Source organism: Rhipicephalus microplus, chromosome X (genome assembly GCF_043290135.1).
Source record: "Rhipicephalus microplus isolate Deutch F79 chromosome X, USDA_Rmic, whole genome shotgun sequence".
Taxonomy (NCBI): domain Eukaryota; kingdom Metazoa; phylum Arthropoda; class Arachnida; order Ixodida; family Ixodidae; genus Rhipicephalus; species Rhipicephalus microplus.
The window spans coordinates 347,466,045-347,493,100 of NC_134710.1; the positions used below are offsets into that span (position 1 = coordinate 347,466,045).

Genomic DNA, 27,056 nt, shown 5'->3' on the forward strand with positions numbered 1-27,056 from the left:
AAAACAAATTATGTCTATGTGAACGTTTGACTGATTGGAACGTAGGAAATGTTTTTTCTGCAACATTTTAGGGGTGAAGCTCTTAAGGGCGGGGGTCTGTCCATCCCTTGTATGTGTGTACGTGACCACCTATTGTTCCACCTCTTGCAGCTGCCCATTACTTCCTCCTTGCAAACATCCCACTATGTCTAATCACCGATCCACCACTTAAACCATAAAGCCGTTTCGATGAAGGGGGAATGGAAGCGACGTATGGCTACCACTTACGAATAATAATTTTTTGTATAAGTATATACACTGTTTGTCACGTCTTTGATGATGTATTGGGTGTTATTCGCGGAGGGTTTAGGGTTTAGTGCTGAAACCCCTCAGCGCTCCGCCCCAATCATCATCCTTTTCTCCGCGGATATTCTGTGACTTTTTTATTTTCCTAGTTAAACAGTTACCTTACAGATTGTGGCACATCTGCATGATATGAAGGAAGCCGATTCACAATATCGGTGCATCGAATGAGAGTACAAATCGTACGACAAGGCCACAATGCGGCACTCTTCTGAGCATTTCTCTTGTTCCTGATTGATCATAGGAATACGGTCGATTGTTGAGTAGCCTGTTCTAAATCTTGCTTGTATTTTTGGGTAATTGAATTCTAATGTCTTGATTTTGTTAGCAATCACCTTTGTAAATAGCTGGTATAAGACGGAAAGCAAGATGATCGGCCTGTAATTCTTCAAGTCCTTCTCATCTACTTTCTTATGTATTACGATGATGTTAGCATTCTTCCAAGATTCTGTTACTCTTCTTGTCAGGAGACACTTAGTAAACAGAGTGACTAATTTTTCTAACTCAATGTGTCCTCCATCTTTTAGTAGATTTGATGTTATCTAATCCTCACCAGCAGCTTTGCCTCTTTGCATTTCCTCTGTAGCTTCTATGACTCCTATAATTGCTGGTGGAATACCATCTGTGTTACTCAGAGTTCTTATATTAAGGTCATTGTGGTCCCTGCTACTGTACAAATGTCTGTAAAACTTCTCCACGATTTCAACTATCTAATTCATATTGGTATACTTTGCCTTCCTTGTCCCCTAAGCTGATGATATTTATTTTTTTTATTTTTTATTTATTTTTCACATACTGTTAACCCTTTGCAGGGTTATTACAGGAGTGGGAGCGAAGGGGAACAAAGAAAAACAGAAACATTCACATCAATAGTAACAATCAATTTTGGACCGAGTAGCCTTTCTCAACAAGTTCAAATTAAGGAGGCTGCATGAACGAGTTAAAGTGGTAGTGGGCGCATTATACATATTTTACACCCGTTGAAAAGAAAAGAAGGATAATAAATCATAGCTGTAAAAGTTGGTGCAAATACAAATGTTGGCAAGCAAGTCAATTCAAGGAAGTACACAAGGAAATGAAAATACAATACATACTATGTAATCAGCGTTATGATTAAGTGCTATGTGTATTTTGCAACATTGCTAGAAAGTCATCAACTGTACGCTGTTCGGCTATAAGTCGGTCAAGAGCATTCCATTCTCGAATGCATCTAGGAAAAAAAGAATAATAGAATGTGTTATTGTTGCAAGAGTACTCCTGGAGTGTGTGATCATGTGTGTGACGTGTTTGCCTTGTTGTCTTGGTTTTCACGTATTTAGCGTGGTCTATTTTAAGACAGTTGTGCAATAACAGGTATAAGAACTTTAGGCGATGAATTTTTGCTCGACTTTCGAGTGTCGGCAAATCTGCGTGGCGTAGTAATTGTGTTGGGGAGTCGAGGCGACGATATATATATCGATATATATATATATATATATATATATATATATATATATATATATATATATATATCAAAAACAATAGGGATGCTGGGTCCTGGTAAGATTATCTGTATAGGGAAGAAGACGCACGTACGAAGTGATTTTATTGACGTTTCGGACCGGCGGCCGAAACGTCAATAAAATCACTTCGTACGTGCGTCTTCTTCCCTATACGGATATATATATATATATATATATATATATATATATATATATATATATATATATATATATATATATATATATATATATATATATATATATATATATGGGTTTTTTTTGTGAGAAGTAGAGGGAATTTTATGTGTGCCCCATATAGCTGTGTCTATTTGCTCGAATGTTCGTCTGCAAATTGAGTACGTTGCAGAAGCGAATGCAGTCTTCGGATACCGATTTAAAAATCATAAGGGCCACGTTGTTACTATTTTCAACATTCCACTCTGAAAACACGTGTGCATTTTAGCCGAATCATTTGTCAATATTATAGCTACAATACTACGTGACGCTGTTTTACATTACCATCACGTTATAAAGCTATCACGCTATCACAACGAAGCTATCACGCTTGTGACCTTTGTGATAGCTTCGTTGCGTGAGTTTGTTGAAGCAGACCAGACATAAATTTTAAATATTTTCGCATTATTGTTCTAAATGCCATTGTTGTAGAGAACCCTAATTAGAATGTCATTGTGCTTGGTAATGTATGTTTTATATATTGATTGATATGTGGGGTTTAACGTCCCAAAACCACCATATGATTATGAGAGACGCCGTAGTGGAGGGCTCCGGAAATTTTGACCATCTGGGGTTCTTTAACGTGCACCCAAATCTGAGCACACGGGCCTACAAAATTTCCGCCTCCATCGGAAATGCAGCCGCCGCAGCCGGGATTTGAACCCGCGACGTGCGGGTCAGCAGCCGAGTACCTTAGCCACTAGACCACCGCGGCGGGGCTATGTTTTATATATTCGATGCACCTACCTTAAAAGGGCGATTCTTGTTTCGGTATTGGGGCCGAGCAGGAAAGGCGTGTCAACACATCTGACATCACGAAAACACTGCGACTCGCGACATACTAGCAACAGCTGCCAGTTTTTTACCAGTCACTCATGGTTTACGTTAATAACGACGAGTAAATAGTCTTCCAGTGACTAGCATCGATATCTAGGATTCAGGCTGCATGCAGGATGCAGATTTTGCAAACCAAGTGAACTTTGTCGACTCGTCATGAGAATGTTCATCGTGCTGAGATTAGCTTGCAGATGCTGAGCGACGAAAACTTTAAAATCAAAGTGAACTATTGTGTAAATATATTTTTCGGCCGGTGCGTGGACAAAGTTGTCAGTGCACACCATGGAAACAAAAAATGTCCCTTTTGGGACGCCTCAAAATTGTGTCCGTACTCCATATATGCCCACAAAAATTTTTGTTAGGCCGTGCTATCTTAGTAGCCATTGCCATCATTTGGTTGCTGAAATGCATAAACAATTACCGCAACAAAATTCACCCCTCCGCGAGAAGCTTTAGTGCCGCAGAAGCGAAACGGTAGTAAGTGCTGCATTTCGACCCTACAACTAACAGTTAGTCCGGGGACGATTTCACGGCAAGACGAGGGTGCCGTTTGCAAAACAAGGGAGGAACGGTTAGGCTACGCGGAGCAACGTTTACTCCCATGAAACTTTCCGGCACAGCGGCGACCTCTAAGGAATGGTCCGCATGCGCGTAAGGAACTAGTTCTGTAAAGAAATCAGCTGTTAACAGTTTAACTTGGTGTATATGGTTGTGACAACTATGGCAACTATGTCAAGAGCAAAGTAATATTATTTATATAGCATCTACATAAGCAAACGTGTGAGCCCCCCTTCATAAAAAAAAGGGGGGGGGGGCTTGTGCTCAAGCTGTATCAAGAGCGAGGTGTTCTCGGCAAGCTAACCTTCGTTCGTGTGGTGGTGTGTTGTGTTATCATTTATCATTAGGTGGTTGTCATTGATGCTTCTTGTGGTGCAATGAGTCGTCTTTACGCTGTGGTGAACGTGATCCGCTACTAGGATGAAGCACTGCGATACTGGCACCTACGCACCGGCTGGGATATTGCCTGAGAGTTGAGTGTACACAAGGCTGCCATCACTCCGCGAGATTTTACCTGCGTGCTCTTGATATGTAACTATCACCGCTTGCTTAACACTCACGTTGTTCGCAAACAAAACCCGTACGGCGGAGGAGCTGGCGCTACATAGCGTTGCGATTGCTGCCCCATCTGCTATATAATCACAACCGTGATATCTATAGGTCATCGAAACATGGTAGCCTCGAAGAGGGCTCAACATGAGCTGTAGCAAGTAGAGCTGTTCAATAATTGTTTTGCTTTCAGTACAGCACAAATATGCATTGTTCATCAGAAAGTTTTCCGGCTTATAAAACGAAACTTAGCTCAAACTCTTACAATGTCATATTTTGCAAGGTAAACAAGTACTTTAGGAAGGTTGGCTGTTAACAATGCATGTCTGGCTTATCTGGGCAATGCTCACAGAGGCAGTTGGTGAACACGTCGGCCAGTTCTCTTGTTTGTGGCAATGCTAGGTATGTTTTATTTTATACCTCCAAAATGAGGCGCAAGCTACACCGATAATTAAGTAGGCCCACAAGCCTATTGCAGTGAAAGAAGAGTTAAACTCGTGAATGGGTGTTTTGAACTTAACACGTTCGGAACTGATCGATTGCATTATGAGAGGTTCTGTGAAAAAGCAGCTTTCTTATAAATTTTACGCATGCGACAACTTTAACTGACCCGATAGGACGTAGCTACTTGTGCACGAACAGGTCTGTCGTAAATATAGAATGTTTCTGCAGTTACTTATTCAGCAAATCGATCACTGAGAGCATGTCGTCTTGCAAAGAAAGTCACAGTTTCCAGCTATGAGCCTACGAACATGCTCTCAGCAGCTGTCGATGGGGTGGGTGCACTTCCTGAAGTCGGATGGACGGCATCCATTCAAATAAATCATTATAGTGCATCTCTTATTGTCTCTCCGAGAGTCCAGATAAACCATTCTATCTTTTTTACTCATAAAAGTTGCGGATGTGTGCACATAATGGTTTTTCATTGCCATCATGCGCACTTGTTTGTTTTTTTAAACATTTTCTTTTTTTCTTTGAGATTGAACAGACACTCTCGCTAAGAGACGTAACCAACTACGCTCTGTACTATGAGAAGCGAGCAAGCTTGACACAGCCACGGCAAGATATATGGGAACACTTATATGAACATGCACTCATTAATTACGCAAATGCTCTCGAAGCACGCGTGCAGAAATACCTATTCAACGCATGTTACATTTTCGTGTACGTCATCACCTGATTATGCCTTCTAAACACTGAAGGCTTAAATATATCATGAGAAATTTTCTTTGCTTGAGCACCATGGCAGGACGCGCAGCGTCCAGACGATGTTGACACATGCCTCGGTCATTTTCACTCGGCTATATACTCGGTTGTCATATATTGATTAGCATACACGACAGCTGATGAAATGGTCTAAAGTTCGAATCCTGTGTAATTGTCATGAAAATTCCGTAGTTGGCTTCTGAATTTACTTTTTATGTATTGGTTGTATATGTTTTCAAACCCAATCGTCGACCTACAAGTTCTCGGTAACTCAACCAGAAATTGCAATAAATATTTTTTTTGAGAAAGGGCAACTGTTAGTCCTATCACATCAGGAGTAAGAGTTTGTCCTAACGCCGTCACTTCCTCCAAAAAAAAAGGGGAACGTTCACATCTTAACATTTCCTCCATAAACACTACTGAAGAATAAACAGTTTTTCCCCTGACAAACGCTCCCGAAAAGTCAAATCATTCTTTGGGAAGATATGGTTGTGGTAATGCAGTTACTTTGCAAAAGAACAAGTCAAAAACCCATTTTCGCCCTTTGCGGCTAAGATTGCACGTGAGCTGAGAATAAAGTCACCTTTTCTGAAGCAGTTTATGTTGAAGATCAAGAAAGTATATTATTTCAAATCAAATGCACTAAACAGTGTTATACAGAAATAACTGATGTGCCTTTCAACACACATCTCTTTATGAAGGCTTGAACATGGGGGTTTCTGTGTATTATACCACAGCAATGCGTACGTGCAGTTTAGATTTTGCTCTCTAGTTCATGACGAACCGGAAATGACAAGCATCTAAATAGATAAGAATCTGGATAGTCGCTATAAACTACCTATTGGTTCATTTTTGCCTCGAAAGAAGATGGCTATTATGTCAAGATGATACTTCATAAACAAACAGAAAGCATAACTTAGTCTTGCTTGTTTTACTTGTTGCCAATGACAAGGACACTGGTGTTAGTCTTGCTTTTTTTGAGGATATTTACTGTAGGATCTAGAACACTTCCTGATGCTTCTATGTGACGTCTCTCATTCCAATATCCGTTCCCTGAAATATTACTGGAAGCAAAGAAATTCAGGCTCTTCAATTTGGATGCTTACAATTAGCTACACGAAACTTTTGAGACGAGAACAAACAGCGCTATACACCAGAACACAGCAAGCTCAGTGCTGCTGCCATATTTAGAATGCGCGTTGCACCATTTTTTGCAAGTGCGGTGAAGCAACGCCCTTAACTGCCACGTGAGCAGACGCTCACCAAATCAAACGCGAAACTTTACACCCTGAGTACGGCTGTTAGAGCGTTTCGTAATTTTCATCTCCTAGAATATTGTGCTGTTTTTTGTTTCTGGGAGACGTCGAGAAGACCAACCTTGATAGTGTATAGAAGTCTACAGCACGTGCGTTGCAGACTGCAGAAACAACTTCATCAGGTGCGTGCTATTGCGATGGAAAGAAACGAGAACAGTGAAAAGCGTTGCTTTTGACTCAGTCAAAATGCGGCATGCCTTGGCTGTGACAAGGTAAGTTATGTGCTGTAAGCCGATGTTACCCTATACGCGTAGCGCTAGAATTCCGCTCCGGCTTGCACTCATGCACCGCATGTGCTTATCATTTGCCAGTCATACCTGGTATTATTGAAAACACACACTCTTGGGAGGGTGCTCTCCAAAGCAAGATTTTATAGTGATATGCTGGCGCCGGCTAAAAGCACAGATTCGCCTAGCGATTAACAAGGCATGTCGCAGTTGGACTGAGTCGAAAGTCATTCTTCCTGGTGTTCACGTTTCTTTGCCTCTTGACAGTAGGACGTTACGATTCTACTAAACATACGCAGTGCTTGCATGCATGCGTGGGTGTTTTTATCTCCTATATGAAGCCTGCAAAATAGTACGGCAATGAGTTTGTGTCAATTAAGAAAGACATACTTTTTTATTTATTTATTTAATATTTATAGCGCGCAAATCACTGCTGCAATGCACACAGCTGGCGTTGCGCTTGCATAAACGCACTTAGTGTACTTACTTGTACGACTTTACTGGGCTCATAACTTTTTCTGTTGATTGCAATAATTGCTTGGCAGCGGAGCTCAGCTTTTTTTGTTCCGGATGGAAACGTGTGCAATCTGAAAACACCGGATTAGCATGATTCCCGCGTCTTGTTAGGATTTTCACAGACAGTGCTGAGCAATATCTTCCTCTTGCGCTGATTATTGGGGCCCAGATGACTTCTTGCAAGAGGGAGTGACGTTAGTAGACGCGTCCTCACATTTTATAGTCCTGGAGACGCGACTTGGCATGTTCACTTGGCGCTACAGATACACGTTATAGCAGTTCAAAAGAAGATGGTGTCTGCATGCTAGAGTATGCCCCTGGAAGTCTAGGTCCCTGGGTACGAGATAGGCGTGCTCTGGTCTATAGATGCAAAAGGCGAAAAGATGCCCCAAGCACATCGCTTATGTGCGCACCTGCTAAACAGTTAAAGAAGTCAATTGGGACGTAAAGAAGCACAGGAAAAAGAGATCCTTACGTAACACATTCATATATGCAAAAGCTTGGAGGTTCCAGGTTCCTGCAGTGAACGACGATAGTTGTGTATGTTAACTAGAGGCGTGATTACTTTTTTTAAGCATTTCAGAAAAGGTCACTTTTCTCGTAGTAAGTTTAAGATACAGAGCTGCGTAGTGTATTGGGCTGGTTTGTATGTGTTCATTGTATCGAATGGTAGTGTGATCTGTAAACAATAATCGGACGACAAAACAGAGAAGGAGAAACTTTACAAGTACTTTCTGCTGCTGTGTACTGTGTGCTACAGCGATGGTGAAGTTGCATATAGCTTTTGCGCTTCACTGACATTGGTTGGATAAAGTGTTTTATGTGTTGTTTTTATTTTGGTTTTTTCGTTGTTAAACATATATCCGTTCCTTTTTCTTTTTGTACTTCAAGTGGCCGTATAGCGATTCTATTTTTCTGTCTGGTACCACGGTGTTTCTCTATTGAACGTTCGTGTTCTCGAGAATAAATGGCGAAACATCGGAGAAGAGCCGTTATAATAATCATGCGGCAGTGTTCAAGGCGTGTAAAAAAAGCTGGTCAGCAACTACACAAAGTGCGTTCAATGAACCATTTCTTCCTGCAGCAAGTGCGAAATTTCTTCACCGCCACTAAACCTCTTTTCGCGGTGGCAATATGCGATGTTCGCCAAGATGGAAACTGCGCCACCTTTGGGCTCTTCGTAAACAACGCAATACGTGCGTGTGATCCTAGAGACAGGAATCTTTATTGTAAGCTAGTCCCATGCCGTGGCTGGAGACGTATCTTGATTGGTCTTTTTGTTCGGAGCAAGATGTCAGCGTCAAACAGTAGATCGTCACGATTGTTACAGCTGAACACCCTAAAGTTCGTAAGCACCTTCGCCAACAGCACTTTCAACTCCAGCATGGCGAACTTCTGGCCTGCGAATATAGAAAATGAGAAGTGAATTCGCACTGTATAAATACCTCTAGTCTGTGCAGTGATGTTCTGAAATCATCCTTAATAAAATAATTAAGAATAAACAAAGACAATACAATGTGCACATATTCAGCCAAGATGGGACATTGATAGGTAGAATATAAATGAACAACTCCTGACCTAAATTAGCATTAACGAGACCACGTTTGTAAATATGGAAATGTATATTGATATGTCACTGTGCCTTCCAGGGTCCTAGAGACCTCTAAGATGTTATATGCGCAGTCGCTGAAGGTGGTTTTGGCTTTTTGACTTGTGTGGCTAGTTTCTGCCTAAGTTATCACTTTCCCGAAGTATTTTTAAATGTTTCTTTAAGGTTATCGTCGCAGGTCACAAAAAATATGAAAGCTCATTTGTTTGGTTGAACGCCCTAAAGTAACACAGGACCTACGAGGCGCCCTAAGGGGTTGCCTAGCATGAAGTTTGATTAGTGGAGATATTTTAAGGTGTACCTAATAATCTGCACATTAGCGCTCTTGAATACTGCCGTCGTCCGAATGCGGCTGCCACGGCCGCCTAACGAGCTCACGACGCCGTTCTGACCAACAGAAGATAACAGGCACTGAACAACAAATAGCATTATCTGGAGTTTCAATGGGCCAAAACCATGATATAAATACAAGGCTGGCCGTATAGGAGAGGGCTCCAGAAATTTTGACCTTGCGGTGCCCATTTGTGTGCACTGAACTCGTACAATGCATGGGGCCTCCAACAATTCGCTTCCATCTAAGTGCGACCACCGTGGCCAGGATGGAACTCGCGACTTTTGGTTGAGCAGCTGAGCATCGCTACAATTATTCCACCATGGAAGACGAGTTTACCGACAGCTGTGGAGATACTTTGAACATGAAAAGCAAAGAATAATCCATACACACTTCATGGTCTAAATATAGCGTCATAAGGCGTGAGAAAAGGTGGGGATAAAAATTCGATAAATTTTAAGGCAGCAATGCATGTGTTGCCTTACAACACGCATGTAACATTTACGCTTCATTTATTGCTCGTCTTTGCACCATACATATCCGGCATGATTTCATCCAACAATGCTTTTGAGTCGTACACGCAGCTGTACCCAAAGACTAAGATGTTGCGCTTTGGAGCTCAAGTTATGGGTTCCAAACCGGCCATGGCAGCGATATTTACAGCAGAATTCGTTTACTTTATTTCACTGCACATGAAACATGGCCAGGTTGGTCTCAATTATCCCGAAATATTGAACTACGACGTGCATTAAAATTTTATTATGTTGGTGTCTGAAACTAAACTTAGTTTTTATTTTTTTTCGGGTAAGCGCATCACGTGTAACTGTTTTCGAAAGGCGATATATAGGCGTTATAGCACATTTCTTCGTATGAACTGGGAGATGTATAGGCCTACACATTGGCATTTCTCGTTTCTTTATTTTTGCGTTCGTTCTCGTGGTTCACACATCTATGCCTTCACTACCTTGATTATGCCTTGAAAGATTGCTTAAATCGCTTCAGCTTTAGGAGATCGCAAAAACGTTTTTTTCAGCTTACAGTGTGATTCTTCCCACACACCCATTCGCGGTAATAAACAGGCGCGAAGGCTGCATACTCTTAACATCTCTGTGGGGGAGGGAAGGTGAACAAGGAATAAGGAGGAGAGAACAAAGGCAGGAAGATTAACCAAAAGGCAAAGTAAAATACAGTATCTTGTATTGCAAACAGGCGAGGGGATAGTTGAACAATAAGAAAGTAGAAAAAAGAAAGTGAAGAGATAACGGACGTACCATTGAAGTTGGTCACTATTTAAGTAAACTGTTACGGTAAAGTAACGGCTGCCTTTAAAAAAAACACCTCAGTAACAGTGAAGTAGTCGAAGTAAGCTGCAATGACTTCGGAGAGTGACATTGCAAAACTATTTGCTGTAATATTGCTCTTCAATCAAACCGAGCCAATATAATGGCGAGCAAAGGACTCTGTGCATTAGAGCGAAAAACGTCATAGACAGTCTGTTAAAGGGGGTTGTTCCGTCCACAGTCATCGCACAAGTGGTGGAATTTACGAGTGATATTTATGATGGAAAAAACATCATTTAGAGTAAGTGACGATTTTTTTTCTGTAACCTGCACAGATCTGTGCGCAGCATCGAAAACAACGACGTCGTAAATTGACGGAGGAGGATGCCAGAAACATATCAGTGTTACACCTGTGGCGCCGACATGAAGAAAAGCAAGCTGGTGTCTGGAAACAAGAAGCGCTTGTGGCTGATATAGGGTAGCTTCTCTGAAGGCCTTCTGTGAAACCTTCTGTGCTCCGGTATTCGCGGAATCTTTTCTTGGAAGTGTGCAATAACTATGCCTCGCAGTGCGTACATTCACAGAATTACAGAGGTACTCCAAGAGTAGAGAGACTGTGTTAATCTCCCCAGAGTTCTTCAACTCTGTGGGGAATGGGGCAGAGTTAACGGCAGAACGTACACAGTAAAAATTTTACACCCAAAAAAATGTAAAAAGGGTGCTTTGTCAATAAAGCGCCCTTTTCAACACTCTTTACTACCCATCAACGGTCGATATAAAAAAAGCACTCTTTTTGGGTTCTTGCTTCGATAGCACCCTAAAATTGGCTCTAATGGTGCTCTTGTGCCTGAGAAGGGTAGAGGTGACGATGGATCAGACAGAGTATGCAGCAAAAGAACAACAATTATTTGTATTAACTAGCGTTCTACGCACCAAAAACCACGATATGATTATGATGGTCGCCATAGTGCAGAGCTCCAGAGAATTTGACCATTTGGTGTTCTTTGCTGATATCACACAGTGCACAGGCTTCTAATAATTCGCCTCCGTGTTTATGCGACTGCCTCAGCTAGCATAAAAACCGTGACGTTCGGATTGGCGGCCGAACAACGTAGCTACTGTACGAATATATGAACCATACATTAAATGAAGGTCTAATTGACTGAGCATGTGTGAAAGTGCTCTCCGAAGACAGCAGAATGACAGCAGAAGCTAATCGCGTTTCATCTGTAATGGCAATTCACTGCAATCCATGTTACGAAAGCTTTCCTTAGCTTTGGTTATAAGCTACTTGTTTGCTTTGAAATATGTACACACACACATAATGTATGCCCGAGTATATGTGTGTTTGTGTGCGTGAGCCTGCTATTGTGTTCGTGTGTAAGCGCGATTGTGTGTACACTCACGCATGTGTGCGTGCGCGTGTATGTGTGAGTCCGTGCTTGTGTTTAGCGTGCCTGTGCACAAGTGAACGCCCATGCATGTGTGCGTTTACGGTTACGTATGTGTGGCCGAATGTGTGTATGCTTGTATGTGTCTGCACTTGTGCATGTGTGTGTGTGTGTGTATCAGCCCGTGCGCCCCCGAATTTTGTGGGGGGTGGGGCTCACTGTTTGTCAGTGTTTAAGGTCCCACAGCTGTTCAGACTGGGAGTCTATATGAGAGGCGGTTTAAAAAATGGCGTAGGTCAACACTCTGTACACGGGCCTTTAATTACACGGAAAACAGCTGCACATTCAAACAGCTGCAACGAACTTGCTGCGGTAGCTGATCAGGTACGCTGAGGCACCACTACGCTCGAAGACGTGGGTTGTGACCAATTCACGCGGAAAGCTGTAACTGCGCTTATGCACAACCATGGTTTATATTACCAACATTTAACGAGAACGTGCCTTGCCTTTGATACAAGTGCTTAGGTAGCTCATTTGGCAACCATATGAAACTTTGTATTGATCATGTGGTCAGCAAGAAGTTTGGTAACAACCTCAGCGCACTTCGCGGTGCGTGACAAGCGTTCTAAACATCCGCGACTATATATTGATTTGTATATATTGAACGCATTCAGTGTTTGTGGCACTATATACGGAATTCCCAGACACGAGCAATGCGAAAAAAAATTCCTCTGAAGAAAGGTTTAGCGATGCTTTCTCGCTAATCCCACCAAGGACAAAATAATTATGGCTTCTGGTCATTCCAGGGTTCACTTTGTATTACGTAAGTTTTGCTTGTCTATTGTTCGCCGACTGCAGTCGCATTCCGCAAAAGTACTCAAAGAACGCTAGGCTGCCAATTAAACTACGCCACTGCGTGGCTGGTGGAAAAGAAATTTGCCATTCACAAGGAGTCACTCTTGAAGCGCAATTCAATTGCCTTCCGTGTCGAAGCCGCCACCGTACGCGCCTTAGCGTTTGCCTTTCGGCGCCTTCTTGGCGTGTTTCCTGCTCACCCCGGGTAGGGTTGCCCCGGTAACGTCCGGGTAGACAGGGGAAGAGTTGCGTCGACAGCTGCGACGCCACCGCTAGTGCCTCCTTCTATCTCTGTCTCATCCGTCTTTCCAATGCGTTGCGTTGATCTGAAGTATTGGTCGCTGTGAGTTCCAGCAACAGGCGCACCTACGATAGTGGTCACGCACGGCTACATGTTCGAAGTGACGCTCAGATTAAGGAATATTCATGAAGCGGTGGAGACGGACAACATGGGCTTGTTAACGGTGAGTGTACTGTTTCCTTAGGTAGTAATTACACAGTGCTAGCTGGACGTCTGCAGCAGCTATGTGGAAGTAGGCTGCGAGCCATTTCCAACAGCATGCGTTCGGGGGGCTGTTGCAGATGCCCAAATAAAGGTGTCACTTAACGAGTTCACACTGCTATGCGCGTTGTTGTGCAAGCGCCTGCATCACTCATACAATGTGTGATGTCATCACTTATCAAGGGCGATTAGTTGCTGATCGCACAATTTCTCTACACTGCTGGAAGTGCTTGATATCATTTCAAGATGCGCTTTAGGCTGCATTGTAATAACATTTCTATCAATAATCGAGTGTGCAACGTGCTTATGCAGGTGTAAGCGTTAAAAAAAGAAAGGAAAAGAAAATATTTATGTACAAAGGCACACTGTACAAAGATGTGTTTTTTTTTCTTAAAGACGGTATAGTTTGAGGTGCTGATATGCCGCGATGCTGCCAGCACGTACGTGTTGGTATTTTAAAATATTTAGGACACGCGTCGTTAGCAACTGGTAAAGCTCTAGTAGACTTCCGGAGGCGCGTTGTTGTGGCCATTGCCATGCGTTGTTTTTCCTCGTTTCTGTTCGTGTTTTTGTGCTTTGCTTACATCTGCCATGACGCTGGGCGTTAAAACAGAATCGAGAGAGTATACGTGACTGTAGAAGCTATGTGCGGGAGCTTTAGCACAAGCCATGGCTTATGCAACGTAGGCAGCATCTCGCGCGTTGGTGTCATTCGAGCACTCGTGCTTGCCTGCATGTGTTTCTGAATACGCACAAGTTACGCTTGTAAACCCCGTGGACAGTAACCGCTAATGGTGTGCCCCTGATTGCCATCAGCGAATGGACTTCGTTGTCGAAATACGCCAGGTGCTTTTTCTGCAAGCAAGCTTTGAAGAAATTTAATAAAAAAGAAATGCTTTCATACGTGCTAGCCAGTGCCTATTGCAGGCCCATAACTCTTTAAAAACTGGACGACCTATCACAACTTTCATTAAATTACAATGAATTATATGATGATTCAATTAGGAATGACGAATTACTGTGCTAGATTACCTGCACAAAATACACGTTTGCCGCCCTAGGTCTAGAAAGCAGGCAAATGGGAAGCACAGCTTCAAATGTGGATCAGATGCCACTAACAGAGCTTTATGTGAGGGTAGAAAGAACGAGGAAATTGTTCATTTTTGATGCCCCTAAGAGGCAGTCGGAATTGTACTGGTTCCTGAATTGTCACAGTTCTTTGAATTGTTAGAGGCGTGATTGAAGTCAATAAATGTTTTAATATTTTTTACAGACCTCTTCGCTGGTGCCATGGTCAAGATCATTTCTTCTCATTTAAAAGATAAAGCAGACATGTCTTCACTATTTTTACATGAAGAGGTAAGTTTCTTGAGCGTTTTGGTTAATTTTACATGGTCTCAACATTGTACTTTAATATTGTTTTTCACACTGGCCCATTACCCTCTTTGGAATTTGATTCTTAGGTGAGTTTACGCTTTTGTTAGTGCCATTTTTAAGCTGTAGTCTTACACCTCACCTCAATCCGGCAATTTGCTGTAGGCTGAATAACTATCTTATCTAGATCATACGAAATTATCGTAATGTATGTGTTATAAGCTTCCAGTTCAGATTAATGTCAATTACACGCCATGTAATAGGATAGACACTACACATTCTTCATATACGGTGCTGCACAGAACAGCACAAACTTTATTTTATAAGAAATTATATTTATTCACATCACAGAACGAGAGGGTGCTGCTGACGTCCTGCGTAGTCTACCCCGGCTCCAGCCTAGCGCAAGCCTAGTTTCTGAACGTCCACGTAGATGACCGAAAAAATTTCCACGTCACCAATGCCGAAGAAAAAGTGACAGCACTGATGAGCTAGTTTTTTTTTTCAACATTGTCTACGGCCGCAAGGCCTTTAGCAACCGTTGTGCTAGAGCGGCTTTTTCTCACCGTGAGTTTGAAGTTTATCAGCGAAGTTGTTCAGGCAGTACGACGCTGAAAATTTTTGTGTCGCATTGCCTGAATAACTTTCTCAAGTATGGTCGTGGTAGATGAATAAATATTGTTATTTGTGTATGTTATTTAGCTGACTTCAAGTTGGGCCATTCCATTAGAAGTGTCCCAGTCATTTTGGCAACCATCTGAAATATATTTGAAAAAAAAATGTGCCCATTTACTGCATTGGAAACAGTGAACTGCTAGAATAAATCAGAGAGAAAAACTTTTTGGTCATGTGGCTGCCTTCTCAACTTTCTGGAATGCCGTGTGGGTGTCTTTTGTGGAAAATTTTGTTTTAAAGTACCACTACTTCTTTCTTCACCGCATTTCGTCTACACGTTAAGTAAATATGCTCGTTTAAGGTATTTGAAGCTAAGTAATATTATAGGCAATTTTCGTGCCACATAACCTTCCAAGAATCAAGCCAAATTGTGTTATGTTTGCATTTTCCTATTGCAATATTGCACTTTGTATAAATATGTGAGCAGTGAATACCTAATCCACAAAAGGTGTATTTTGAGGAAAAAATATTTTTAGACCTCCTAAGCTGCTAAAATTTATTTGACAATATCAGAAATTTTACAAAATTGCGATTTTAGTACTTATTGTTACGCAATTCGCACCATGATGTAGTCCAATTAAAAAATCAATTATGTGCCGAAATAGAAAGCAACTAAAGTCTCTTTATATAGAAAATCTATCAATAAAGTTTTTGTTTTAAGAAAGAAAATGTTTGAACTTTCCTAATGAGGGCATTGGGGAATTTCAAGGCGGCAGCTGTCCTATGACCAAATGAGAAGATGCCGATGTGAACTTCAAAAATCATTTTCTTTTTGAAGCAATCATTGTAGCGACAATATCAGCAATATAAAAAGAACCCTTTATGTCCTTTTGATATACAGATGAATGCTATTTTTATTGGACCACTACATGTTGCAAATTGCGGCTCAATATGCACGAAAATGGCAATTATGTGAAATTTCAGATTTTTTATTGTAATGTTCAAGACCCTGGGAGGACCTAAATTTTTTTTTTCTCAAAATAAACCTTCTTTGGAGTTAGCATTTACTGCTCAGATATTCAAACATAACGCATTTGGGCTATATTCTGGGAGGCATATGTGACAGAAACATATGTTAATTATACTGAGCTTCGAATATCTTACACAGGCACATTTACCCAAAACGGTTGTGTTCTAGTAACTGCAACTTCAGGAAGAGACAAAGGCGACAGAAAAGAGCGCTGACTGTCAACTGATTTTTATTGAAGGTGCTACGACTGCTTTTATACCGAGTTCAAGAACAGTGCTCTTGCGCGACGACACATGTGTGACCGTGAAAAAATAATCTTAACTAAGAAAAAAATACTCTCTCTCTCTCTCGGAAAGTATAAGTAAAGGTGTAGTGATGCATTGATCTTTGAGCCTTCTAGAGAAAATATGATTTTAAAATCTCTCTGAATTTTAGTTGTGGTTTTTTTTCAAAAACTGTATTTTATAAAACATTGGACTGTACTTACATTCTTTACAGTGTAGGGCCATAAGACTACCATAGTCATTCTTAACATTTACAGCATGCTGTCTTTGTTGATCATTGAAGCATTGCCCAGTTGGTCCTATGTTTGCTTTTCAACATGTTGACGGTATCTCATACACAACATTAGATTGGTATTCAGTAAATTTATTCTCGTGACGAATAGTGCAAGATTGACTATTCGTGCTGCTCTAAGTCCACACACTTTTGAAAGCTTGCAAGGGGCGGGAAACAAGTTAATACCATATCTGCAGGCTATTCTTTTCTTTTGGTTCTGTTTTTTTAACATTATTTTCTACAGTAGAGTTTCACAAACGGGTGTGATGATGCTGTTGGGATATTCGCTAGTGCTATCTGCCCAGGCGTGCTACAAATATTCTGCTTTTTTTAAAGCGGCATTCAAAATTAGTAAAAAGATGAATTGCCACCACGTGTACCACGTGTATTAAGGGCACCTTTCAGAAGTCATGTTAGTACAAGGGCGAGGTCAGCCTTAAATTCCAGATTAAAAGAGTAAAAGATTTTGGATATCCCAACAGCATCATCACACGTGTTTGCGGCCCCCCCGCGGATAATTAAATTAAAGAAAATAATATGAAAAGAGAAACAGAATGACCAAACACCTTTGCATGTTATACTGTAGGTACATATCGTGTTAACAAATTGATAAAAATAGCCACCAGATATGATATTAACTTGTTGTTTTTCGCCCCTTGAAGGCTTCCAAAAGCGTGTGTACTAAACAGCAACAGGAATAGCCAGTCTTGCACCATTCGTCACGAGAAAATATTTCATCTTCATCATCATCAGCCTGACTACGTCCACTGCAGGACAAAGGCCTCTCCCATGTTCCGCCAGTTAACTCGGTCCTGTGTTTGCTGCTGCCGATTTATACCCGCAAACTTCTTAATCTCATCTGCCCACCTAACCTTTGTTTCCCCCTAATCCGCTTGCCTTCTCTGGAAATCCAGTTAGTTACCCTTATTGACCTGCAGTTATCCTGTCTACGCGCTTCATGCCAAGCCTATATCCATTTCCTCTTCTTGATTTCAACTATGATATCCTTAACCAACGTTTGTTCCCTAATTCACTCTGCTCTCTTCTTGTCTCTTAAGGTTACACCTACCATTTTTCTTTCCATTGCTCGCTACGTCGTCTTCAATTTGAGCTGAACCCTCTTTGTAATTCTCCAACTTTCTGCTCCGTAGCTAAGTACCGGCAAGATACAGCTGTTATATACCTTCCTCTTGAGGGATAGTGGCAACCTACCTGTCACAATTTGAGAGTGCTTGCCAAATGTGCTCCACCCCATTCTTATTCTTCTAGTTACTTCAACCTCGTGGTTTGGCTCTGCGGTTATTACCTGCCCTAAATAGACATAGGCTTCTACAACTTGAAGTGTACTATTACCTATCTCGAAGCTTTGCTCTCTCGCGAGGTTGTTGTATATTACTTTCGTTTTCTGCAGATTAAGTTTAAGACCCACCTTTTTGTTCTCCTTGTCTAACTCCGAAATTATGAGTTGCAATTCGTCCCTTGAGTTACTCAGCAACGGAATGTCATCAGTGAAGCGCCGGTTACTAAGGTACTCACCATTAATTCTTATCCCAAACTGTTCTTACTCTAGGCCTCTGAAAGCTCCTGTAAGCACGTGGTGAATAGAATTGGGGAGATTATATCCCCCTGCCATACAAGTTCTTGATTGGTATTCTGTTGCTTTCTTTATCAAACACTATGGTAGCGGTTGATTCCCAGTAGATTTCTTCCAGGATGTTTATATATGCTTCATCGACGCCCTGATTCAGCAGTGCAATCATGACTGCCGGTATTTCTACTGAATCAAACGCCTTTTTTGTAATCTATGAAGGCTATGTATAGTGGTTGGCTATATTCTGAACGTTTCTCTATTACCTGATTGATAGCATGAATGTGGTCGATTGTTGAGTAGCCTGTTCGAAATCCTGCTTGTTCCTTTGGTTGATTGAATCCTAATGTTTTCTTAACTGTGTTAGCAATTACTTTTGTATATAGCTTGTATACTACAGAGAGCAAGCTGATCGGCCTGTAATTCTTCAAGTCCTTGTCATCTTTTTTCTTATGTATTAAGATGATGTTAGCGTTCTTCCAAGACTCTGGTACCCTTCCCGTCAGGAGACACCTCGTAAACAGGGTGGCTAGTTTTTCTAACACAATCTGTCCTCCATCTTTCAGCAGATCTGATGTTACCTGATCCTCACCAGCAGATTTGCCTTTTTGCATGCTCTCCAAAGCTTTTCTGACTTCTTCTATCATTACTGGTGGGGTGTCATCTGGGTTACTGCTAGTTCTTATAGTATTAAGGTCGTGGTTGTCTAGGCTACTGTACAGATCTCTGTAAAACTCCTCCGCTATTTTAACTATCCTATCCATATTGGTTGTTATTTTGCCTTCTTTGTGCCTAATGCTTTACATACGATTTTTGCTTATCCCAAGTTTCCTCTTCACTGCTTTGATGCTTCCTCTGTTCTTCAGAGCGTGTTCAATTCTCTCCATATTATACCTTCTCAGATCGGATACCTTACACTCATCAATAAACTTCGAAAGCTCTGCCAGTTGTATTTTGTCTGTTGTACTCGTGACTTTCATACTTTGACGTTTTTTAATGAGATTGTTCCTTTCCTGGGAATGCTTGCCAGTGTGCTGTCTAACTGCCGTGCCTTCAACTTCCACTGCACACTTTGTAATGATACTCGTGAGATTATCATTCATTGTATCTACGCTAAGGTTTGTTTCCTCAATAAGAGCCGAGTACCTGTTCTGAAGCGAAAATCTCAATTCTTGTACTTTCCCTCTCAGTGCTAGCTCATTGATTAGCCCCTTGCGCATCAGTTTCTGTCACTCCTTCTTCAAATCTAGGCGAATTCGAGACCGTACCATTCTATGGTCGCTGCATCGTACCTTGCCAACCACTTCCACATCCTGCGCGATGCCTGGGTGTGCACTCATTTCAACTCTATTTCGTTCTTGTTTTCACCATTAGGGCTCCTCCATGTACACTTACGGTTTACTCGTTTTCGGTCGAAGGTATTCAAAATCTGTAATTATCTGCGTTCTGCGAATTCTACTAGTATCTTTCCTCTGGCATTTCTTGTACCGATGCCATAATCTCCTACTGCCTGGTCTCCAGTATGATTCTTCTCTACCTTTGCATTAGAGTCTCCCATCAGTATAGTATACTGTGGTTTCACCTTACTCATTGCCGATTCCACGTCTTCATAGAAGCTTTCAACTGAAGCTTCATCAAGGCTGGATGTAGGCGCGTAAGCCTATACCCCCTTCGTCTTGTATCTCTTATTGAGTTTAATTACGATACCTACCACCATTTTATTAATGCTATAGTATTCCTCTATGTTGCCAGCTATGTCTCTGTGAATTAGGAACCCCATTCTCAGTTCTCTTCTGTCAGAGAAACTCCGATAGCAAAGGACGTGCCCATACTGTAGCACGGTATAGGCCTCATCTGTCCTCCTAACCTCACTGTGCCCTATTATATCCCATTTAACACCCTCTAGGTCCTCGAATAGTGCAGCTATACTAGCCTCACTTTATAAGGTTCTAGCGTTAAATGTTCCCTATTTCAGGTTCCAATGGCGGCCTGTCTGGATCTAGAGACTCTTAGCACCCTCTGGTGCATTGCAGATCTGACCACCGCCGTGGTCAGTTCCTTCGCAGCTGCTGGGGAGAGGGCCGTGAGTAAATTGAGGTATGCATGTGGGAGGTAGTGGCCAGATACTGCACCAGGGTGGCCAATCCTTCCCTGGTGAGGGAGTGCGTTGCCGGCGGTGGTCACCAGTGGGGCCACACCGCAGGCCTCTTAATGCAGTTCCTTCAACACGCAGATTTTTTTTTCGGTTGAGAACTGTGCCGCACAGGAATTCAAACCACGGACTTCTTGCATGCGAGGCGGATGCTCTAACCACTACGCCTCTAACCACAACAATGGTTCGTCATATTCTTTGATCCAGAGATTGAGTTGGTATATCCCGCATAGGAGCCCGCGTCAGGCACGCCGATAAGTAATGCGCGGATATGAAAAGCCACACATTTTTCCTTATGCAATTGGTGGACATCCAGCTCAAAGTCTGGGACATTTGGCATGGAATGACTAAGGACGCTCTCTTTTTTGAATAATGCTTTTCTGTTTACTTGTCACTAGATAATTACTCGTATGATTGCCTGTTCCGGCACGCAATCTGCAATGCCCAATTGAAGAAAATACCACAATCATATTGACGCCTTTCATGAAGCCCGAAAAGTGTTACTTTGGCTATCAGGAACTCAAGTTTCTTGTCACGTGGTGAGCCCGGGGGGTGTTAGACCAGACCCGGACATGTTGGCTGCCGTAGCTGATTTCCCTCGTCCTGGAGACAAGAAGGCTGTTCAGCGATACCTCAGACTCTGTGCCTACTACCGCCGTTTTGTCGAAGGATTGTCGAAAATTGCGGAACCTCATACAAGACTGACCGGGCCAGGTGTGTCCTTCGTATAGACGGAAGAACAACAACAAGCCTTCGTAGAGCTACCGAGTGCAGACAGCTCCAGTGCTGGCACATTCATTCTGTTGGCTTGCCAATCTACGGGATCTATCAGGCCGCCTCGCCCACTGGAGCCTCCACCTTCATGAGTACGACATAACGGTGGTCTGGGTAAAAACGACTATGGTAGTAGTCTCACGGCCGTACACTGTATATAATGTAAGTGCAGTCCTGTGTTTCAAAAAACAGGGTTTTTTAAAAAAAAATAAGAACAAAAAATCAAAGAGAGATTTTAGAAACATACTTTATCAGGAAGGTTCAAGGATCAATGCATCAGTACACCTTTACTTATTCTTTCCGAGAGAGAGCATTCTTTTCTCAGTGAAGATTATTCTGTCATGGTCACACATGTGTCGTCGCAGATGAGCACTGTTCTTGTACTCGGTATAAAAGTGTTCGTAGCACCTTCAATAGAAGACAGCGCTATTCACTCTCTTTTTTTTCCTTTCCTGAAGTTGTCGCACTGTGACAAGAACGCAACCATGACGAACCAACTCGCCCAAATTAAGCTCTTGTTACTTCTTAACATATTGACCGAGTTTGGTACAGAAAAAAGGAGCGGTACTTTTGAAATTAAATTTTGACAAACAACACCTAGACGGCATTCCAGAAAGTTCAGAAGGCAGCCACGTGACCAATAATTTTTCCCTCTTAAATAGTTTAGAAGTTCACTCTTTTTAATACAGCACAATTTTTTTTCGAATATATTTGAAAAGGTTGCTAAAATGGCTTGAACATTTGGCATGAAAGGACCCAGCTGTGTCATTAGCCATAAATATGCACTACCTCTTTCTTTAGTTTTTTTGTGTGTCTTGAGTCAGTTTCATCTTAATTTTTATATTATTCTGTTTCTGATCATTGTATTGGTTTTTAGTATTTCGCAAAACTAATATGGGCAAAAACCTGTTTTTGTTTTTATGCACATCACTTCTCGTAACCAATGGTTATACATCCAGGAATATAAAACTGAAACCACTGCGACTGTATACATTTGAAAACATTTAAAATATATATTTTCCTGTACATACCTTCTCTAGACTGATTGTGTACATTAAGGCGTATAATGTGAAATCACGGGGATTGTATGCATTTGAAAGAAGTATCAGAATATATTTGCGTGCATTTCATTTCTTGTAACCATTTGTGTACATGAAGGGGCATACTAAACTGAAACCGCGGTAATTGTATGTTTCACCCAGCCACGGTGGTCCCCCTGTAGTTATTCCTTTTAGTTGACTAATGGAAGTTGCAATGCAATTGCTCCCTGAAAGTAGGAACCCCTATAGCCCCGTTGCTCTCTTTGGCTTAGAGCACAGTAAATATAAAGTTGGCAGTGTGGGCGATATGGCAACAACGAGCATTAAGCGAAAAGTAAAACGGACACTGTGAACTGACGGTGCAGAGGATTTATTGAAAGACACCGCTGAAAAAAAAACCGGCTCTCAGTAACAATACCGAAACGGCAAGAACTATAGTGTGCTAAGTCACGTGAGTAATTAACCCTAGGAAGTGGTTGCGGACACTGTATTGTCAACACGAATGCAACGAAAACAACCGAGCTCGACTACAATATTGTTCATGTCATGCACAAGAAGCCTTATTTAGTGCGTCCATATTATCCAGTGCTGCACATTTGTTTCTTTTTCTTTTCTTTGTGTTTGTGACATTCCTCATCCTTCGTTGACTGAGCATGCGACATATTCTACCATTCTTGTACTTTCGTGTCGTATAAGCTGTCTGATTCCTATTTCGCTTTCCTTACACGCTTCTTTGAGCATACAGGCGATGCCCTGTTTTGATAAAGGGGAAATAATCTCACAAGTAGTAGTGGGTGAAGTAAATGGCCCTTGGAAATGATCGCGAAAGAAAGAAGTGCGTGTGCAGTCTTTTTCGAGAACTACCTTAACCGATGCGTTTTATCAAGAGCCCTGGCTGTTGATCTACGACAGCCAATAAAGCTCGCCTGGACCGCTGAGTGAAGTGACGTATATGTATATAAATAAATAAATAAATAAATAAATAAATAAATATATATATATATATATATATATATATATATATATATATATATATATATATATATATATATATATCGTGAGACTACCTAATTGTCACTAACTTTTTAAATACCCTAACACCCTAACCTACCGACCTCATTTTAAAAGGAAATGTGCCGTTGTGGTGTTGTAGCAGTTAGAGTGCTTGGCCGCTGACCCGAAGGTTGCGAGTTTCCTCTCCGGCCGTCGCGGTCGCATTTCGATCGAGGCGAAATAGCAGAGGCCCGTGTTCTGTGTGATGCCATTCAACGTTGAAGAGCACCAGATCGTCCCAATTTGTGGAGCCCCTCACTACAGAGTATCTCATAATGATATCGTAGTGTTGGGGCGTTAAACCCTAAATATATTATTATTATTATTATTATTATTATTATTATTATTAGTGGTAGCAGTAGTAGTAGTAGCAGCAGTAGTAGTAGTAGTACTAGTAGTAGTAGTAGTAGTAGTAGTAGTAGTAGTAGTAGTAGTATTTTAGATACACAAGAATATGCTTATGTGGAATTAGCAGCGTAAATTTGAACTATTTAAGTCCGTGCATGGAGCAGAATAGCGTGCTGATGCTTCACCGATAAGATATGTACCTACGTATGTGTATATGTGTAGGGACAAGTTATATGTCCGACTTGCAGCTGATATAATCAGTGCCAGTTCGGTAGTCAATAATCGTACATGAATGCCTATGGTAGACATGTCTTATAATATAGGCGTTTTGTTCTGGAGCCAATTTGCCTTAAAAGGGTATTGACACAAAAATTTTAGCCTCGCGTTTTTCTTCTGCAATGCGTTGCTGTAGGGCTGTTAGTCATGACACGACACATTGTTTGCTGCAGCACGCGATAGGTTAACAATTAAAGGTCCCTCATTATCGATCAGTTTCAGTTTTGGTTTGAGAGAGTTCCAAAAACTGGGTGCAACTGTCGCCACCTAGCTTGTGCAACTCTTGACCACGTCAGCACACAGAACTGTGACGCACTTCCACACGTTCCACATCAAGAATTACTTTCGAATAGGAAACAGCAGTGGGATTTCGCCAAACACAAAACTTTCTTAGCGTGCGCCACGGTCGCGCACTCGCAACCAGCCACCGAGAATTATAGACTTCGGGAACTAACGCGGCAATAGAAAAATGGTGGCTGTGACGTCATCATAACTTGTTTGTTAACCGCAGCGTGGTGACGTGAGGGAAGTAGGGGATCACTTCGGGGTCACCTCGGTGGGTGTCTATAGCGCTATGGAGTCGGTCGCTCACGCAAACTTCAAAATTATTTAAAATACCTTCCAAGCTACATTCACTGTTGATATCTTGCAGATGATATACGAATGTTCACGAGAATTGACCCCACGGCTATCTCGACCCCGAAATTTTGAGTCAGTACCCCTTTAAGGTGTAGACGTAGCACACTGTTTTTATGGTTTTTTTTAGTATACTCCGGAACGGTGGGCTACAACTCTTCACTCACCGATGCAGTTTCGAGGGCCAGCGGAAAAAGGCACAAAAGCGAAGGGGTGGTTTCGGCTGCAGTTTTCGGGCAGGAAACGGTCTGGGTCAAACGCCTCCGGGTCCGTGTAGTGGGCGGGGTCGCGGTGGATGCCGTAAGCAAACACGTAACAGGTGCACCCTTCAGGAATCGTATAGTTTCCTATGGACAGAAAAAAAAAGACTTCAGCAGGAAAGGTAGAAAAATGCTACACAGACCATGCAAAGGGAGACGCTTAAGTAGGGCCTGTTTTTGGTGCAGTATTGAATATTCGGGCAGGTGATACAAAATCTAGCAAAAAAACTGTTGCGCGTGCACTCCACAATTGTACGGCGAAATTGTAATATATGTGGACAATGCGTTGAGGACAACAAAATTAAGCTGTAATTGTTAACCAGTTACTTTACGCAAAGATAGGGAGATAAGAAGGAAAGAAGAAAATGTGGTATTGAGGTACCGATCTTTAACGGCTCAGTCAGCGATCTTCCGACCCAAGGCACGATGGTGAATATACGCATGGTTTCCTGGAAAGAAGAAAGCAAAGATCTCGAAACATGCAGAAGCAAGAAACGAGCAATGGCAGAAAACCTTACACTAAAACACTGAAACATTGGTTTAAGCAGGTGTTTTCTGTCCTAGATTTTCAGTCTGTATGCCAAACAATTGAGCCTGTAAAACACTATATTTCTGCCTTTTTATCACGTATTTTTACATAGATAACTTACTTCTTAGATATCAAAATACAAGCTGTGAATTGTTCGGGCAAAGTCCGCTAGAAAGATAGAGTATACGAATAGAACAGAATACGAATATTAGTACAAGACTACCTTCGGAAATTGAAACTATTACCGAATATAAAGCTTGCGGGTGGCTCTAATTGTAAAGAATTTTTATTGATGTTACCTAGTTAAGATAATGTGATTCACAACTGCGTGCATGCTGAACTAAGCCCACCGTGGCGTATACTGGATATGGTGCTTGATTTTCGCACGATCAATTGCAATATTAAAATTGTGTAATTTCTAAAATGGGGCAGTACCTATTATACTATGCATGGCTAAGAAAATAACGACACGTGCGAAAGCCACATCACTCTCATACTCATGTTGTACTCATACGTGCCTTTTTTTCTTGCTTTCATATCCACGACCAAAGGTGGTGGCGTATACGTATGGCGCTAACTACTTTCCTCCATAGTATGTAGGGAAAACAGCATACCATAATGTTGCCACATACACAACAAGATAACACCTCTACATTAGAAGTGTCCTTTAAAGGATGCACGCACAGTTAAACTCCATATACGAAACCTTTTTGTACGAAGTTGCCGACATAACATATAAATTTTCCTTCCCAGCTGGCATTCATAGGTTTCAATGTTGTTCTCAACCCGGATTAACGAAGAAAATTAGCCACCTAACCTGATTTGAAGAAGGTTTTTTTTAAATATTTGAGTAAAAGAGCAGTAATTTTCTTAAAACTTAGGGACAGAGTGGTCTCACTCCCTAGCGTCTGTTCTAACACTATAGCACAATAAAACTTGTCGGCCCCCTATTCACAGCCTCAACTTTATTTTGACGAGGCTGCATGCCGAACACATGCGAGCAATGCTGTCTAGATTCGGCTACCGGTAGTGCTTTCACGTATACTAAATGTCACAGGGTGTGGATGTGGTTGCCTTCGTTATTTTATGGTTTGTGCGATACATATCAGTGATCATCGCCTTGCATTTATCTTGCCACATTCATTGGCCATTTATTTGTTTACAGGTAGCCTGCCATAGCCTCATGTGACCATTACCTAGCCTGCACCAGCCATACCTGTAGCCTCTCCTCTTCCCTCATGAATAAGTGAGGCACTCAAAGTCTGGGAACACCTCCGTCCGTCAGCTTCTATGGCGTTTGGCATTTGCGCAGGATCAGCCGACGGTATAATTAATACTGTGGTAGCATGCTGTGTTAGCTTTTAGATGTCCCTACGTATATGTTGCAAAAATCGAAGGAACGAAATTTTTTTTCTCAATTTTACGAAATTCTCGGTTTCATCAAAAATTTTGCACTGGGTCATCCCTTTGGTAAAACGCGGTTAAACGGCAAAATATTGCGTAACACCGAGTAAAGCTTTACGGGACTACAAACATGGTTCCCTCGCTATATATATTGCTTTGTCTGAATGAAAATATGATTCATTCTT

At 41.7% G+C, this 27,056-nt stretch overlaps 1 protein-coding gene across 2 annotated transcripts in view; it reads right to left on the minus strand.

Annotated features, from left to right (window-relative positions):
* Nucleotides 1-8,463: 8,463 nt before the first annotated feature.
* LOC119161155 (cytochrome P450 4V2) overlaps nt 8,464-27,056 on the minus strand; it is a 52,784-nt gene continuing 34,191 nt past the window's right edge. The window contains exons 9-11 of one of the 2 annotated variants that reach the window (XM_037413507.2): nt 25,321-25,387; nt 24,846-25,025; nt 8,464-8,666 (exon numbers count right to left, since the gene is read on the minus strand). In XM_037413507.2, the coding sequence (XP_037269404.2) occupies nt 8,491-8,666; nt 24,846-25,025; nt 25,321-25,387 (423 nt within the window). In that variant the 3' untranslated portion in view covers nt 8,464-8,490. The remainder of the gene's footprint in view (nt 8,667-24,845; nt 25,026-25,320; nt 25,388-27,056) is intronic. The other variant, XM_075879839.1, reaches the window with a different exon arrangement.